This window comes from Sparus aurata, chromosome 24 (genome assembly GCF_900880675.1).
Source record: "Sparus aurata chromosome 24, fSpaAur1.1, whole genome shotgun sequence".
Lineage (NCBI taxonomy): Eukaryota > Metazoa > Chordata > Actinopteri > Spariformes > Sparidae > Sparus > Sparus aurata.
In genome coordinates this window covers 10,564,207-10,582,123 of record NC_044210.1, presented here as the reverse complement: position 1 = coordinate 10,582,123, position 17,917 = coordinate 10,564,207, and the positions used below count along the sequence as shown (strand labels likewise).

The window sequence follows — 17,917 nt, the reverse complement described above, 5'->3', positions numbered from 1 at the left end:
AGCCAGTGATGTCATTAAATATTTAAAGCAGTGTTAGCATTCAAAGACCAATCCCTGCTTCATTTTTCAAGGTCAGAGCTATTCATAGTAACCAGAAGAGCAGTTTGTTGAATCCATTAGCACCAGTCCCTCCCTCCCAGTTGCTCCAGTCACGGAGTAACTTGTCTTGCCAGAGGTGTGGGTGTCGGAGCGCTGCAACATGATTTAAAGCTTACGCACAATGATGCATTCTTTTTTAAAAGCATGACTCAAAAACAGCGTAATCTGGCACTCAGCAGATGAGCGTGGCGTTTATTTATTTATTTATTTCCTTTTACAAATTACGATTGGCTGCCTTTTGTTGCCATGGTGACAGTCGGTGGAAGTTAGCCCTATAATGCTGAGTTTCTCTGTGCTTGCGTGAGTTTTTATTTGAGGACACATCCTCCCACTAGGCAGTGGTGGGGGTGGGAAGAGAGGGGTGGGCGGGTGCACTCAGTGTGCTCTTATGTAACAACTTGTAGCATTTAGATGAAATATGGATTTTGCTTTACAGGGGACAGAAAGTCTCCTTAGACGGACATGGTGTGCCATCAAGACTGTCCAGTCAGAGATCAGCAACTTAAGTTATTGGTTACTCACTGTAAACAAACAATGAAATGCTTTACTAACCATTTATAAAGTGGTTATCAAGCTTTATAAACATTAGTTGCTATTGTACAATACAAAATGTATCCGTTTCTTACTAGTGAAATAACTATCAGCTAAAGTTCAACTATACATTGTTGTTCAGTCTGGGAATAATATTAGATATGTAAAAATGTTCATTCTCCCTGTCTCTTCCAGCGAACCGATGAGGAGGCTGTGGTGGACCGCGGGGGCACACGCTCCATGCTCAACACCAACTTTGAGAAGGAAGAATTAGAAGGTATTTACGCATTTTCTCAGATATCCCTTTTCCCTTTTTCTGAGTCTTTTGACCAAAGATAAGTCGGTTCTGAACCAAAAAAGTGTGCTCCCAGCTGGAACCAAAAAATAGCAGGTTTTCCCCGACCTGAAGTGTGAACTGTGATGACATCAGTTGGCCTGTCATATTCTACTAGCTGGAAAGAGTGGATAGAGAAGACCACCTTTACAGCAGCGAGTTGTGGAGGTGCCAAAGTCCACTGCAATGTACTATGTAATTATCTCCTTTTGGAGCGTTGAATGGAGGGGAAATGTACTTCAATTGAAAGTGCAGAGAAGAGAATAAAAAAAGACACTGGAGGATAACAGAAAGAACCAACGTTTCTGGTGAGTGCTGACTTCAGTCTGAGGTTAAAATGAACACAAACACAATTGATGCCTGCTGAGCTCATGTAAAGTCAGGTATTCTGTCTGTTTGGGGTGAGCAAACCCACAGTCAAACTCGCGCAAGTAACTTGAAAATTCAAAAATGAACCTGCGATCAAACATACTTCATAACCTGATCTAAAATTCACTTCTCTGTCTGTGTAAACACAGCTAACTTGTAAACCTTAGCTAGCTTGGCGCTTCCACATAGATGGGCATGTTTCAGTGACAAGACTCGATTTGGCTCGCCTCTGCCTCACCCAAAAAGTACCTCTGTGCCCATGTTTGGATTAGCCACCATCTATTTTGGTGTTAGGAGGAGTATTTGCTTTTCCTTTGTAGTCAGGCTGAACTGATGGGATGTCACAGTATATTTCCAGCCAATCACTGGCACAGTTTGATGTCAGAAAACGTGTCTGAAGTAGCAGAATTACTGACAGACAAGCTTACCGATAGCATAAAACTTAGTCCGCCCGTCTAAATCATTACAGATGCATATTAGGTTTGATGAGAGTCCCGCAGCATCAAAGAGCGAGGGCTTTATTCTCTTTGCATTGTGTATGTTTACGTCAGCATTTCATCCATCATGAAAGAGACAGAGATGCACATGTCTGCACCAACAGCATCCTCAATTCACACAAAGCCTGACCCAGAATAAGGTTCACTGAGATTTTAAAGTAGAGCATACAATCATGTGAAACAGAGTCATTATTTCTTCAATGTTGCTTTATATGAAAGTTTATATGAGTGAAAAAATACATACAAAATGTCTGGGATGCAATGCGGCCACACTACATGTTGTTTGTGTTATGCTACACTGCTATAAGCTGCTCTTCAGTTGTGCTTGATTTTTGCACGTCATTTTTGCTTACTATTAGTGCTGCTACTATCTCCCCACCTACGTGTTTAACTCAGCTGAGCTGAAGTTCAGGCACATTGTCTGAGTGTTCTTCAGAGGTACGTTGGGAAACAAACAGAAGCAGGAGTATGCAAGGCAAGCTGATCGAAAGTGGGGACAATTAATTGCAAAGCTTTATGCGAGAATAATTACGGGAATGTTCTGAAGATACAGGATGTGTAATCAATGATGTGTATAGCTTGTAAATTTGGTTTATCAGGGGAAAATTCTTCTTCTATAGAATGAGTACAAGGAGAAAATAAAAGGACCAGCCGTATCTATGTGCAAAATGTAGAATTACATTTCCTGCTCATATAACACTTGAATAATATAAAATGTGTGTCACTGAAAAGGTGAGTAATAACGGAAGCAGAATCGGTTCCTCCGTCAGAATCCGCTTTATTTTTTGTTGCCAGGCAACGCTCGCCCAGGCACAGATGTCACTCTTTGATTCTGACACTGTGCCGGTGAGACGGCGCTTTCATCTGAAGGACCCTCATCCTCGGATGATGGCTGCCGTAATGACTAGCTCCCTATTTGGCGCTGAGGTGACACTGGCACTGCGTCAGCACCATGCAAGAGAAGGAGATGGGAGATCCTCAGATCCAAACCAAACTTTTCCTGTCAGCCTGTCTCCTCATTCTCAAACACCCCCACGTTTGGGATGAAAGGAAAAGTTTAGCATGACACGATCTGATTGCATTGGGATCCCAATCCCGGAGCAGTATTCTACTACATGTTTGAATTAAAAGGTCAAAAAGAAACAACAGCAGGCGGTTTAAAAGATGAGTTAGGTAATATTCTCTATTTTTATTAATGTTGACAAATAGGTGTATCACATTATCAAGTGTGGTCTAAGTATGTGTGGAGCCTTTACAACCCCATCAAGTAGGAGAAATCATGGGCCAGTAACTGCACTGCAGAATTAATTAAGAACCGTCTCTGTGCTGCTACTGTGCGTCAGAGCAGCATACCCAGAGCGAGTTTTGTGAGGAGAGTGAACCTAACTCTAACTCTTAACGCAGCCAATCAGAATTGCTTTGCAAAGCAGTACATACATGAATACACACACAAAGACTTACAGATATGGAACACCAGAAACCCAGCACGTCACACACCACTGCATGAATTCAAGCCGTGAAAGCCACTGAGACGCAGCGACTGAAGAAAAGAGAAAAAAATACATTCTATGACATCAGCAGTAGTTCTGGCCTTGGGGAGGCGAGCTATTTTTGTTAAGTCCTCCACGCATGAGTCTTGACTCATGAACTTTAAAGCTCAAGTGCTTTGTCCTTATGTTTTTCTTTGCATACCTTATTGTTCCTGTCTCCTCCTGAATGTGCCTTTTTATTGTGAAATTCACGATATGTGCAGTCTCTCCTCTCTCCTCTCCTCCTGACATACATAATTTACAAGATGCTAACAGCGATTTGCTCCGGATGAACGAGTCTACAGCAGTGAACACTCTAACAGTCAAATACACCCCCAAACAGCAAATACAATTTGACATTAGTTCATTTTCTCATTACGTTCTTGGAGACCTCACTTAACCTGTTTTACTACTGGCGGAAGATATTGCGTGAGAGGCTCCCTCTTCAGATGCTGTGATGTCAGTGTCAGCTCGGAGGTGATTCATGTTATGTCTGTGCTCTGCTTAAATCTGATTAGTGTGCTATGATGTGATTAGTCGTGTCTCCAAGCAAGTGAAAACAATTTATGGCATTCACGTTGAAAGTTTTCCCCTCAGATGAAATGAAAATATATGGAGATTTCCCACTGACAATAACTAGCTAATTATTTTTGAATCTACACAAATGGCTCTTTGAAGGCAGAGCATTTTTCTAGTATAACTTCAAGGGTGAATCTAGTTTCAAAAGTGTGTGCAAAGAGTATAGATGTTTTTTTTGGGTTATATAAAATTAATAGTAGTAGTATTAATTAAGACATTATGATGAAATTGGTTGTAATCGTCTCCTAAATAACGCTAGTCTACCAATTATGCAATGTATGCACTAACCTGGTAGTGACCCCTAATTTCCTTGAACTTGATCTGACTTTTTGAAAAATGTAAATATGTTAAATCAAAATGCTGAAAAAAAAAATCTAACGACCATTTCCCATGTCAACAAGGAACCTTTAAAGGGGCTCTGTGGAACTTCGCTGCTGTGGTGGAAGCCCGTTGTTTGTTTATAGAAGTGATTTCAAATTCTAAACTAATGTTAGCTAATGTTAACTGTGTTTAGCCTTTGGACTGTCGTAGAAAATCGTTCACGAGGAAGGTCCTCAAAGAAACGGGAAAGGTCTCATTTTCCATGTCACGTTAAAATCTGCTCACAAACAGCCAAGTGAAAATGTGATTAATACACGTAAATGACTAGAAGTTGTAACTTAGAGCCCCTTTAAAGTCAATAATGCTGCCAGGGACACAAATTTGCTACAGTATTCTCTACAAGTCTCTGCAGCACTGACCCACTTGCTGACAGGTTGAGAAAGGTTCACCGGGTTCATCTCATCTGACTGTCTCGGTGCTCCAGTCTCGCCTGTCCTTTTAGATGTATTAATACATTCAAACAGCAGTTGAGTCCTTTGTTCTGCGAGGTAAAACTACTGTTGTTATCAGTGTAGTCTGCTGGATTTGAAGAGAGCACAGATGGAGATAACAGCTTCAGTTCCCTGTTGGTAAATCCCACATAGCACTCTGCCTGTGCAGAGAGCAATCGAGGCTACTCATCCCACATCATCTTTGTCACATTGTTTTTATAGTGTTGTGTCCTTAGTCATATAATACAGGGTGATGGCAAACCTCAACGATCAACACCACTGTCATGAGTGGACGTGTTCGTTCATGGTGCGAAAGCACAGAAGTATTGACCTCATTCCGAAAGGCTAATGATATTGCTTTTTCATCATGTAATATCATGTTTCTGTAAAAAGTATATTGAAGTGCAAATTGATCAGATGAAAAAAAGGCAACCAGAGTGTCAATGCATTTAGGAGGAAAAAACTGAGATGTAAACCTGAAATGATCTTTTGCCTGGGACCTTCTTCAGCCACGAATAGCGCCTTCAGTCTCCCTCACAAACCCCCAAATAGCCACAACACTGCTTATAAAGGTTAAATGCTGTAAGATCCCAGTAGTATCTTTTAGTTTATTTCTGGATTTTGTCAGTTGTAGAGGACATTTTCTAGTGGACTTTTAGTTATAAATGAAAATAAGACTGTAAAAGTAAGGTGGCCAAAAAGCGAGGGGGACATAACCGCCATGACCACTGGAAATTCATCTTGATTAGATCATAGTTTAATAAATGCCATCTGGGAATATTTTTGTAAGCTAGTGCAGTGTGATTGGACTGCCTGCTGTGGTGAGAACAGCAGTGAAGTGAGCAAACTTAATTATTAACAGCGATCCCTCTGCACTCAGTTCTCTCCTCATGTTAAAAAAAAGGAAATGATGAATTTAGGGAACCAATTTATTATCCTCTGATGGACCCCATTTCGTGGCTCTGAGGCATCAGATGCCCTTGGTGTGACATAATGTTGGACACTGTGGCGCCTCATATCATGTAGGAGGCAGATAAAGAGAGCAGGGTGTCCAATAGTCTCGTCTGTGTCCGGCCACTGAGCCGAGGGCGGGAAGGAAGCATCGGCAAGGCAGCTCGACTGCAATAAAGGAGGAAAGAGTCAGCTCAGATTATCTTCATGCTGACCCCGTGGATGCAAACTCGTATGTGCATGTACACGTACAGGCTAAACACATCAGATAGTTTCAGAATCACAGTCTCATTAACTTTTCTGTATTGATTTAAGATTAAAATACCCCTAATTGTAAAAGCCATCTAGTTTCAGAATCGATTCCAGAATCCTCAAAGAGGACAACAGCTCTTTATCGAAGCGCAGGCACAAGAGGCCAGGGAGATGGTAGCTAATTCATTAAGTGCTTTTCTGGGTTTTGAGTTTTTGCTTTGATGGCAACATTTCTCATTGCTCAGGTTGACGGTGCTGCAAATCAAATAATAATGTCTATAATTTTTCTTTAGTTAGGTATGCTTAGATTTGTTGTACCTCCTAGCACCAACAGAAAAAACCCTTGGGGTACAAGTAATCTGCGTTAAACCATCTTAAAGTGTAACTTTTGGAAGTTTAACAAACATGTGGTCAGGTCTCACAATGTGTTCTGCTCATGTTGTAACAAAAACCATTATAAAAGTCAAGAATTGATCTCAGGCACCTCAAAGAATAAGCTCTTAAATCCTTGTGCAAGGGATGCAAGAGTCATGTCAAAGAAAAAATGTGAGTTTTGGTGTCACTGTAAGAAGACTCCTTTAAATTCAGACAAAGGAATCTAATGCTGTGTGCTGCATGTTGTCTCCAGGTCACCGCACCCTCTACATTGGGGTTCACGTCCCCCTGGGCAGGAGGTCACACAGACGTCACCGTCACCATGGACACAGACACAGGAAGAGGTCCAAGGAACGGGACTCTACAGCTGATGATGGAAGAGAATCCCCGTCACACAGTAGGTCTCAAAATTAGACTCAACTCCATTATGGAAGAGTTCACTCAAAACTGGTTTTAAAAATGGATGCATCACATTTCAACATTTCTCTTGTTCTATGCTTTGTTCCTTTTATTCTCTGTTTCCAATCGTCCTCTGCCTGTTCCATTTGCTGCAGCAGACACACCAGCTCAGAGGGTGCAGTTTCTGTTGGGGACAGAGGATGGCGACGAGGAACACATCCCCCACGCCCTGTTCACCGAGCTGGACGAAATCTGCCTCAGGGAGGGTGAGGATGCTGAATGGAAAGAGACAGCCAGGTACACCGCTGCAGTTGGCCACACCGGCTGAGTCTGCCCAGCTGTGACTACTTTCCTAAGTTGCACCTGAGAGTTTGATCCTGTTTGTGTTTAGCTGCCAACTTTAACGCACTGCTGTTATTGTGGAGCAATACCTCTCAGGATGTCAACGCTTAACCTAATGTTCCTCTGTACGTTGTATAACTTCATCATAACTTGATACAACTTAATAACTCAATACAAATGTTTTCATGTGTGCAGGTGGCTGAAGTTTGAGGAGGATGTTGAGGATGGTGGAGAGCGGTGGAGTAAACCCTACGTTGCCACACTGTCTCTACACAGTCTTTTCGAGCTTCGCAGCTGCATCATGAACGGCACTGTGATGCTGGACATGAGGGCCAACTCACTGGAGGAGATTGCAGGTAAACACTAGTGTTGATTTGTAAAGCTAGATGGTTAAAACTAAAATATGACTGATTGTGCCCTGTTCTGGAGCTCCCCAAGGCTCCTTGCGTGTTCCTCTTCTTTTCTAATGTAATAGCTCAGATTATTGGAAACAATCCAATATCTTAACATAACTATGCAAATGACAGTTTTTAAACTACATTATCCATAATACAACTTGACCATTGACAGTTTTATTGATTTTGAGTGTGTAATGCTAATAGTAGTTGAGGTAGCCTTGAGCCGCTAGCCTGAAGTTGAGATAAGTGAAACTTAAACTGTAAAACTCACTTCTTTCTAATGCCACAACCCCAGATTCCTTTCATTTTCAAATTTGTAGTCTTAAGCTCCAACTGACACTGATTCAGTGGACAGGAAGGCAATTAATGACACTCCCTGTGAAGCCATAAATAGCTTTAGGCAATTTAAAAAAAACGTTAATCTTGGAAATATATAAATATTTAACTGACTTCTGTCTCAGACTTTGCAACGTTATCTATGCTTTTTTATTTATAAGACTCAGTCAAGGAAGTGAATCATTTTGACTCAAGTTATCAGATCTTTGTACTTGCTTTCTTTTTGTTCAAGAATTGCTACCATCGTAAAGCACTGAATGGTTTGCGGCTAATTTACATTTCTTATCTGCTACTCCACTCGGAATCATTCAGATCTCTCTCTCCACTGAAACAGCAGAATTTTAATTCACCTTTTTAATCATTTTTAACTGGCAATAGACACGTATTCTGCCGGGAAAAGGAAGGTTCTCTGCCAGATGATTTCTATTATCGACTAAATGGTGTATTAAACTCGCAATTTGTCCTGTGTGGTTGTAATTTGGGACCAGTGTTGTACATGTACTTAGTAACATTCCATCACTGTTTGTGAATCTGAGTCAAACAGAAATGATCAAGTTCACCAACAATAAAACCACATGGATACATTAAGGGGCACAATTTGTTTGTTGCTTCTTTAAATTAGTTTCTAGATCGTTTTATGTGTGTTGATTTATGTGTGTTTTTGTATGGCGTTGTTTTCTTATTTGTCTTTTCTCAGCATTGCAGAATTACCTTGTTGTCCAGTGCTCTATAAATAGACTTGCCTTTTACTACAAACATACATTTTTAAAGACACCATTTCGAAGACAGGGCAAAGGCCATTCAGCAATTTGGTTTCAAAGACTTGTATCTTCATGTGCAGGCTCATTGGACCATGTCTAAAAAAGAAGAATAAGGTTTAAAGGGCAGCAAAGAGATTGTTTATCTGACTGTGGGAAACACTGTGCTGCTGAAGAGATCTCTTGAACTTAACCTGGTTTTGTGCGATTAAATCAGCAGCAGTGGGTCGGTTTTTGTTGGAATAATCAGCTTAGCACAGCTGGCTCACACGCAGGGACAAACACTATCAGGAGTAACCTTTGTGAATTTAAAATGAGCTCTTCAAAGAGTAATGTGGAGAAAACCCACGTTTGTTTTTTCTCTCTTGTGTGTGTGTTTTGAACCAGACATGGTTCTGGATCAGCATGAGGTGTCAGGCTCTGTAGGTCAGGATGCCAGGAAGAAGATCCGTGAGGCCCTGCTCAAACAGCATCACCACCAAAACCACAAGAAACTGGCCAACCGTATACCTATTGTGCGCTCCTTCGCTGATATTGGCAAGAAGCAGTCTGAACCTCATTCCATGGACAAGAATGGTGAGCAAATGGTCTGAACACACTTGGACACCTACACACACCTGCTGCTTATCATGACTGCAGTCTTGTCTTCACTCTGTATTAGTCTCTGCCTTTTTCCCTGGTGATCATAAATGTTGTTGTATTTTAATATACGAAGTATGTTTTATATATAATCTTGTAATCCTTTGCATGATTTTTCCAAAGTGTGTCCATCTGTGACTTGTTGTCTTACTGCTGTTTGATATCTCATTCTCTCCTCTTGTTGTGTTTCTCCATGTTTGTGTATGTGTTTGTATGTTGCATGTGTGTGCGCATGTGTGTTGTACACTTAATCAGTAAATGGCTTCTACCACACTCCCAAGTATTTGCCTGATAATACACCTCCCAAGAGTGCTTCTCCCAGAAAGACCTTTTTTTCCGGTGTTGCATGGCCACGGTGTGTGTGTTGCGTGTCATGTCCGTCCACCCCTCCATCACCTTCGAGCTCCTCCAGGAGCCATGGCCACATGGCAGCAGACACGGGCTTTGGCGTAGCCTCGACCAAACGCCTTAGTGTCCTCCAGGCAGTGGCACAAGGCTACTGTCCCATCACACATGAAGACACAGAGCAGGAAATCTGGACAGGCAACCAGAACGCCTTAGCTTATACTAAACACTAAAAGCATTGCGATAGTTGTAGAGTGATAGCATAAAAAGGCACTCATTGAAGAGGAGAGTATCATCATGAGGGGTTAGAAAGAGTTTATGCGCAGTCAAGAAGAAAATAATTGAGAGAAGAAAACCACTGCATTTTTAAACTCATGCAGCTTTTTCTTCTTCATGCGCCGACTGCTCACAGTCATGATGCCTTCTAGCTGTTCCATTTTTGAGTTAAAAGTAAAGCAATGAAAGATGATTAAAGTATGTACTTTTTTTTGTGCTTTCGACATCTTAGAAAGTGTAGTCATTAAGAATTATATGTGTATGTGGCCAAGCAATGTGCCAAAGATTCATGATAATGCTCTCCTCTTCTTGTCAACAATGTGTATTATGACTAGAAACCATTGCAGAGTTGTGAGTCATGTTCTACACTCATAACAGTCACTAATTACTAGTAATGATAGATCCTCACTTTGAATTAATGGTGTCATTTAACAACACAGAATATAATCCTCATTGAGTTGCCTTTAGGATTGTTATTTAAAAAAAATAGTGCAACATTTTGGGAAATACGCTCACTGACTTATTTGCAAAGAGTTAATCATACCACCTCTTAATCTACAGGAAAAATTAAGCAGTGTATTTTAGCCAAGGTTGACAAGCTCTGCCAACAGGTCATTAATTACCAGATTATATCTTGTTTAATCTATAAATAATAGTAAGAAACCTAGTAGAAGGTAAGCAAATTTGGGTTAAACAAAGTATTTATGCTAAGATAGGCTAACTGGCGACTGGTTCCAGCTTCATTGTGAACGTACAAGATTGGTATTGACATTCTCATCATTTTGTATTAGATTAGAAGATTGATATCATTCTCATGTCCATCTGCTAAACATGAAGCTATGATGGTTAGTAAAGAATGGAAACAGCTATCTTAGTTCTGTTCAATGATGAGCTTCACTGTTTGGTGGATTTGTTACCATTGGACTAAGCCAGGCCAGCTGTTTCCAGTCAGCCAAGTTAAGCTAACTGGCTGCTGGCTTCACTGTAGCTTTGTAATTGTATAGAGCTATGAGAGTGGTATTAATCCTCTCATTGAACTCTTGGCAAAAGTAAAGAGTGTAAGAGTATTTCTTAAAGTGTTGAACAATTCTTGTTACAGTAGCAGCATTACACCTTCACTGTACAGGTCAGGGTTTGAGCAAACCACATTTTTTAGCATTTCCATCAAATTCTGTGATTTGCTCAAACAATTGGTTCATCCACATCACAAATTGCTTACAATTTTAAAGGAGCAATCTTTGGCTTTGTTTTTTAAAAAACAAACAAATAAGCTATGTAAATAAGCAATTATTAGTTGATACACATGAGATTGAAATGGAAGTCAAAGATTGTATCTTATTTAGTTCACTACAATTGATTTGGGAAGATTGAGCCTAGCTAAAATCACTTTGTCCACTGCACCACCAAACATTCATCATATAATAATAATAATAATATTATTGATATTAATATTGAGCTTACTCACGGTACACTCTGAAAAATGGTACAACACTGTGTCTTTTGTCATTATGGCTGAGCCTTTTCATCAATAAATGTACAGCACCTACCTAAAAGGTCCACTGTTGTATCATAGTTTTCAGAGAATGTAACTGTACCCTCTAGTCACTCACTGGAGACCTTTGTCTTTGTGTGGGAAAGCAGTGTTGTGATAATGAAAGCTGACATCATGTTGGTTTCCTGCTCTGCCCGACAGGCCAAACAGTCTCACCTCAGTCCCAGCCAGCCAACAATGAGGGCAAACAGGACGTCAGCCGAGAAAACAGTGCCGTCGACTTCAGCAAGGTGAGCAGCCGGACCCACCACTGATCCTGCTGTTTATCTACGGGCACTGATAGTGGACACATTACTAGTGCTGTATATTTTACCAAGATTGGGTTACGTGTGAAATGGTCACCGTAAGACTCATGCCCTGGGAAACTGGCTGGAATTTAACAGGAGTAAAGCTTGTTTTCTTTTGTTGCGTGGACCACCAGATCCAGACAATGTTTTTGACTTTGATTTACTGTCATAATCACTTTCAACTCGTAAACCTCAAACCATATGTTTTCAATGCTAATATTTTGTACAAGTGTTGTTATGGTTTCTCTCTGTCTCACAGATTGACCTCCACTTCATGAAGAAGATCCCCCCAGGTGCCGAGGCATCCAACGTCCTGGTGGGGGAGCTTGAGTTCCTAGACCGCCCTGTGGTGGCCTTCATTCGCCTTGCTCCTGCTGTGCTGCTTAACGGACTGGCTGAGGTTCCCATCACCACCAGGTTATACGCCAGCTGCTCTGAAAAGCTCCCTCTCTGTACTTCTCTGTACTCTGTGTCAAGTCTGTGCAGTTGAGCTGATGATTCCCTGAATGCTTCATTAGAAAAGGATTTAAACTTTACTCCCCAAAAAACTGTTGTCCTTTGTGTTGCACAGGTTTCTTTTCATCTTGCTCGGCCCTCTTGGAAAAGGTCCCCAGTATCATGAAATTGGCCGGTCCATTGCTACCCTGATGACTGATGAGGTGAGGCCTACGTAGAATGTTATCAAGGTTCAAATTCTAGCTCTAGAGGAAGTATTCACATGTTTTAATCAAGTAAAAGTAATAAAACAGCTGTTAACATGTTTCTTTACAAGTCCTGCATTCAAAATATTACTTAAAGGTATATTATGCAGAATTTTTCACAAAAAAACAAAAGCAATGTTTACAATCTAGATAGGAATGAGACTCGGCGGTCAGCTTTGAATGGCCTGAACCACCAAATCCAGCATATGTATTGAAAAGTACAGATGAATTATAAGCAATTGCTTGTTACACCAGATTTGTATTCTATTTTAAGCCTTAAATGTTTGACTTGAGACTCGCAGACAAAATGCTGAAGAGACTTGACTTTATGACCCATAAATGTTTAAAAAAAAAAGCCCTACTGAATGTAGTTGTGTCTTTTGGAGCTCTGCCAACCTGTCATGATTACTAAATAACGTAACCAGGAAAAGAGCACACCTTCACTAGCAGCTACTCGTACCACAAACAAATGGAGAAAAACCCTGAATTCACACGAGTGAAATTAACTTTTCATTATAAAATTGATAAGTGTTTACACATAAATGAGTAACTCAATATTTTCACCTCTTTGTGTCAAGGATAGTTTCATCCCTGAGGCTGTGAAAATGATTCCGACACAGAAATAATTTATTTTTGTTTTTGAAATACATTGCCATGGTTCAAGTTAATTTAATCATCATTATACAACACAAAATGGAAGTTCATAAACTCCTTTGTGCTACATAAATTACATATATACAGTTATTTATATACAAATATACATGAACATGTATGGCATCTTGTGTCAGGGAGAATGTAAACAGTGCCAAAATGATGGCGATGACATTGTGGTTGTGGCAACCTCTCCACGTCCAGCTGTAGTTCTGCTCTCTGTTGGCTCAAAACATGGTCCACCCATGGAGTGCAACAGCTTGATCCGAGATGATGTGGTGGAGACAGATCTCTGTAGGCACAATAACCTCTGATTACACGTTGTTCTGCCAGCTAGAGTCCTATTTGTCCATATCAGTCATAAACCAAGCTGGATTAGCATAGCTCTTATTCTGACTCTCTTCCTCCCCGTGGCAGTCTGGCTGGTCGGATGGTAGAAAGATACTGTGGATCATAATGTTTTAAAGTCAGCTGCTTGTAATCCAAAACACCCGCTTTGTTCTCCAGTTCTGTTTATAGTATTTCTGCCATTAGCAGAAAAATAAAAACGTAGAATAATTTGGAGGAGCTACCAGCCACTCCATCGCCAGTGCACCCTTTCCATAGCAAAATTAGATTATAGATAAAGTGACTTCTCAAAGACTTGGAATGTGATTTGGTTTAGATAACTTGAAAGCAGCTCTGGGTTAAGGTGGAACTTATTTTAAGAATTAAATATCGGGCTGTCTCATATACATAAACCTACATCATATAAAGACATTTCTCTCAGTAACTGAATTTAAGAAATCTTATTTCTTTCTAGCCTGGGCTCAGTTTCAGAGAAGTCCCAACCAAGGCATTACATCTTTATATGTATTTGTTGATGTGGCATTAGGGTGGCTTAGGGAGTTGCTCTACCTTTCAGAACCTGACCTTTGACCTCAGGAGAAGCCTCTGGGGGTCAGCAGAGTATGACATGAGAACTGTGACAGCCTTTCCCACAGTGCAGCTATGAGCTAGTGTTACCGCCCATCATCGGACCCAGATGTTCTCCTCTGGGACGTACGAAAATAGAGGCGTATGGATGTCCATCTGCTTTGTGATATAGTGTGTACAGTGTACAAGAACCATACTCTGTTATTCTAATAATATGATATATTTGAAATAACCTGACATTTCACGTTGTTTTGCTGTTGATATTGAGTATGGAGATAATCCCCTGTTGAATAAAGCTTTATAGCTCTGGTATGTAAATTTCTGTCTGTAAATCCACAGAAATGCACTCAGTGACTCAGCAGAAACGGACAGAGCAGAAAATAACATATAGTTCATTTTCTGATAAAGAAAATGATCATTAAAGTCATCATGTCACTCAAATTTTACATCTTCTCTCATTTACTCCACAGATTTTCCATGATGTTGCATACAAGGCCAAAGACAGGAACGACCTGGTGGCGGGCATTGACGAGTTCCTGGACCAGGTGACGGTGTTACCTCCCGGAGAGTGGGACCCCTCCATCAGAATAGAGCCTCCCAAGAACGTGCCCTCTCAGGTAAACTCCATTTTTACGTCACAAGAAGCGCATACGTTGCTTGTAACAAGAGGTAAAATGGGTGACTGTTTCCGTTTTTTTTATGGAAGCTGCCACTCAAAAACTACTTAACTAAACTATATGAAAGTGTGTTTAGCGTTTGAGAGTCTATGTATATCTCCATTCCTGTGAGTCCCCTCTGCGTCATGTTGCCTGCTGAGAAATTTTTAAACATCTGCGTTCTCGTCTAATCTCAACTGCGTTGTACTCGCTGCTTTGATGCCTCTCCCAAGGGTTCTGCTCTCAATCCTCTCCAAAACATTAGTTGTTTATCCTCCATTAGTTATTTTGGTCGCCTTTGAAAAGCGATCCACCATCTTGTTGTGGAGAGAGAAATGTTGCCATCTAAAAGAAAGCTGCTCCTGATGACTAAAAAATGTTCCTTTGCCTCTTTGTCATTAGGCTCCTGAGGTGTATTAATGACACGCCACTGTGCAATTAGATTGTTATGCTGATGAACTCTGAGTCATAATATGCCAGATTCACGCATAAGGGATCACTCGTTTGGGACTGAGCCTTGTTTGAAATAAGCGTAACATCTGGTGACTCAGTGGAGATTTCTGTGCAGCTGACGCTTGTTATTGTTCTCATGATGACAGACAGTTGACTGACAGTGATCTTAACCTCACAGGAAAAGCGGAAGATTCCCCCTGTTCCCAACGGAGTGACAGATCTTGGAGAGTCGGAGGAACATGGAGGGCACGGTGGCCCTGAGCTCCAGCGCACTGGGAGGTATGTGTGAGAGAGAAACCGCATGGTTCGTGATGTACAGCCTGGAGCTCTCTAAACTTGTCTTTGTCCCCGTCTGCCTGTCGCCTGTTCGCTGTCTGGCTGTCCCCAAACTGTAAATTTAGCTCTCTGAAGAGGCAGACTACCCTCCTGGCCCATTATCATTCCTCACACTTCAACTCCACAAAGACCTTTTGTTTGAGTCTCAATTCAATCTTACTTTAAAATGCATCCCTGCACCCTATCCCTCACATTAAGTCACACAACACCTCAGTCACAGTAATGCATACTGTTCCTTACACAGCAAATTACATTTACTCAGCGGCGAAAAAGTAAATAAATGCATTCACTCAAGTAGGCCTACAGTACGTAGTTATTTCTAACACATGAGACGTTTCATCTGCACCGCTGGAGGCAATTCTATCTTCAACTTCTCACATGGTTTCATGTAAGAAAGCAGTTTGAAGCCAACAGAGGTCAAATTATCCAATATTTCAGAAAGCGAAAGGTCAGAGGGATGTCCACATTTATGCAGTAAAACTTTTTTTCAGTTAATCACCTGACAACCTCTCAGATTTATCTTGTGACCCTTTAGAGGGGTCTGACTCCCAGGTTGGGAACCACTGTACTAAGAAAACACTAACTGTATATAAAGCAGCTGAAACTAGCTCCAGCTCTAAAGCTCTAGCTCCTTAAGCTACAACTGTAAAATGCTACTTTAGCTTTGATCCATCACAATAAGAACCTGTACTTTTACTTTACTTGTGGTCCATTCACATTAATTGTACTTAGACCACTCATTAATGGATTGTTTCTTTTTTTTTTTTTTTTTTTAACTGAAGTAAAGAAGTGATTCCTCCAACACTGCATTCATTAATCAAAACACATAATATCATGGTGTGTTGTTTATTTTCAGTCTTTTCACTCTCATTCTCCTCATTATAATAATCATGCCCCGGTGCTAATAACAAGGCACTTTTTTGTGCCGTGAAATTGAATTTCTATCATTTCTCATTGCTGAATAAACAGTAATTACTTGGTTCGCAACAGGAGACACCTAATGAGGCTCTATATTACAACAGCCTCATTAGACTGTTGGCTTTTTTAAATTGTCGCTTAACCATTGAAAATATTCTCATGTCTAATTCCTTCATTCACTTTTAAAAGACCACTCTTCCAGCCTATTCCTCAAACGGTTTATTTTGAACAGTTGCTAGAAATTCCTGTGCTGACCAACTTGTTTTTTTGTGCCAGTCACTCGGCAGGCTCAGCAGTATTTGCGGAACACAGTAAAAAATATAAATGGGTATGTTTGAAAATATCAACAAGCTCTGAAAGGTTTAGCATCAAAATGTGTTTTGGAGGAGTTCACAAGAACTGTGGCTTTTAGATAGCATGATTAAACAATGAGGCACATATTGAGATCTTAAAGAAGCGATTAAAGATGTTAAAAGCATCATGTTGTCATCACTCAGAAATCCCCCAGTGACAACCAGAGTATTCCTGATGTGTGCATAGGTGTGAAGTGTAGCTCTCGGTGGTTTAGCAGCAGCAGGGTGAGTGACGTGCTGCTGCTGAGCTGCGGTATGCTGCGGCTCTTATCCCAGCTAAGATTGGCCGGAAGCCCAGTCTCAGCTATCAAACCGATTCCCTCCTTCCCTCCCCTTTCGCTCCACCACCACCTCCCGGGACATGGCAACGCTGCCTACTGCTCCGACTGAAATGAGCATAAAGTCCCGCCCATCGTTGCCATAGCAACCACCTCCAGCTAGGTCCCATCTCGCTGCAGCAGGAGAGTCTGCTCGCTCAAAGATAGATGCATGAGTCAACTAATGTACACACACACAGCTTTTACATGGATTTCAACACTCATGTCACAGAAGGAGGCTCAGCGTGGTGGCACTTTGTCCTTTTCCTCTTTTTTTTTTCTTGTCACCCGCATGAGTAACACTGTAAAAACACTGAAAATATATGGGCTGGAACGCTCAGTACGTCTTTGCTCAGCTCAAACATTTTTTTAAGCAATCAGCATATTCCCTTTCTTGCCCTTTCTTAAATGAAAAGATTGATACCACTTTCATTTATGCATGATAAATATCAAGCTGGAGCCAGGAGGCCATTAGCTTCGCTTGGCTAAAGCATCATAATTAAAGACTGAACGTTGACCAGCCAGTCTGGTCCTGTCCAAAGATAACAAAATCTATCTACCAGCTCCTCAAAATCTCAATAAGCAGCATGCTGTATCTTTTCTGTTTAATGCTTACAAACTGAAGTCTCCTCTTTTTATGGATTTTAGTAAACAAGATAAAAAGATATATACGCAAAGACCAATTTGTAATCTTTTATTAAATCCCTGTTTCACCACAGGATATTTGGCGGGCTCCTCCTGGACATCAAGCGAAAGGCACCTCACTACCTTTCTGACTACACAGATGCCATCAGCCTTCAGTGTCTGGCCTCCTTCCTCTTCCTCTACTGCGCCTGCATGTCGCCTGTCATCACCTTCGGAGGACTCCTGGGCGAGGCCACAGAGGGACGTGTGGTAAGAAGCAGCATCTTTACTCCATGGTGACCATGATCAGACCTAAAAGTCTTGTCTTGCCCC

General features: G+C 41.1%; 1 protein-coding gene across 7 annotated transcripts in view; it reads left to right on the top strand.

Annotated features, from left to right (window-relative positions):
* Positions 1-17,917, top strand: part of LOC115577220 (sodium-driven chloride bicarbonate exchanger-like) — a 44,951-nt gene that overhangs the window by 16,601 nt on the left and 10,433 nt on the right. For 4 of the 7 annotated variants that reach the window (XM_030410189.1, XM_030410193.1, XM_030410192.1 and 1 more), the window contains 12 exons: positions 826-907; positions 6,582-6,725; positions 6,883-7,024; positions 7,265-7,425; positions 8,949-9,137; positions 9,456-9,743; positions 11,515-11,603; positions 11,920-12,077; positions 12,232-12,319; positions 14,398-14,544; positions 15,215-15,315; positions 17,680-17,854. In XM_030410189.1, coding sequence (XP_030266049.1) covers positions 826-907; positions 6,582-6,725; positions 6,883-7,024; positions 7,265-7,425; positions 8,949-9,137; positions 9,456-9,743; positions 11,515-11,603; positions 11,920-12,077; positions 12,232-12,319; positions 14,398-14,544; positions 15,215-15,315; positions 17,680-17,854 — 1,764 coding nt within the window. The remainder of the gene's footprint in view (positions 1-825; positions 908-6,581; positions 6,726-6,882; positions 7,025-7,264; positions 7,426-8,948; positions 9,138-9,455; positions 9,744-11,514; positions 11,604-11,919; positions 12,078-12,231; positions 12,320-14,397; positions 14,545-15,214; positions 15,316-17,679; positions 17,855-17,917) is intronic. The other 3 variants (XM_030410190.1, XM_030410195.1, XM_030410194.1) reach the window with 3 other exon arrangements.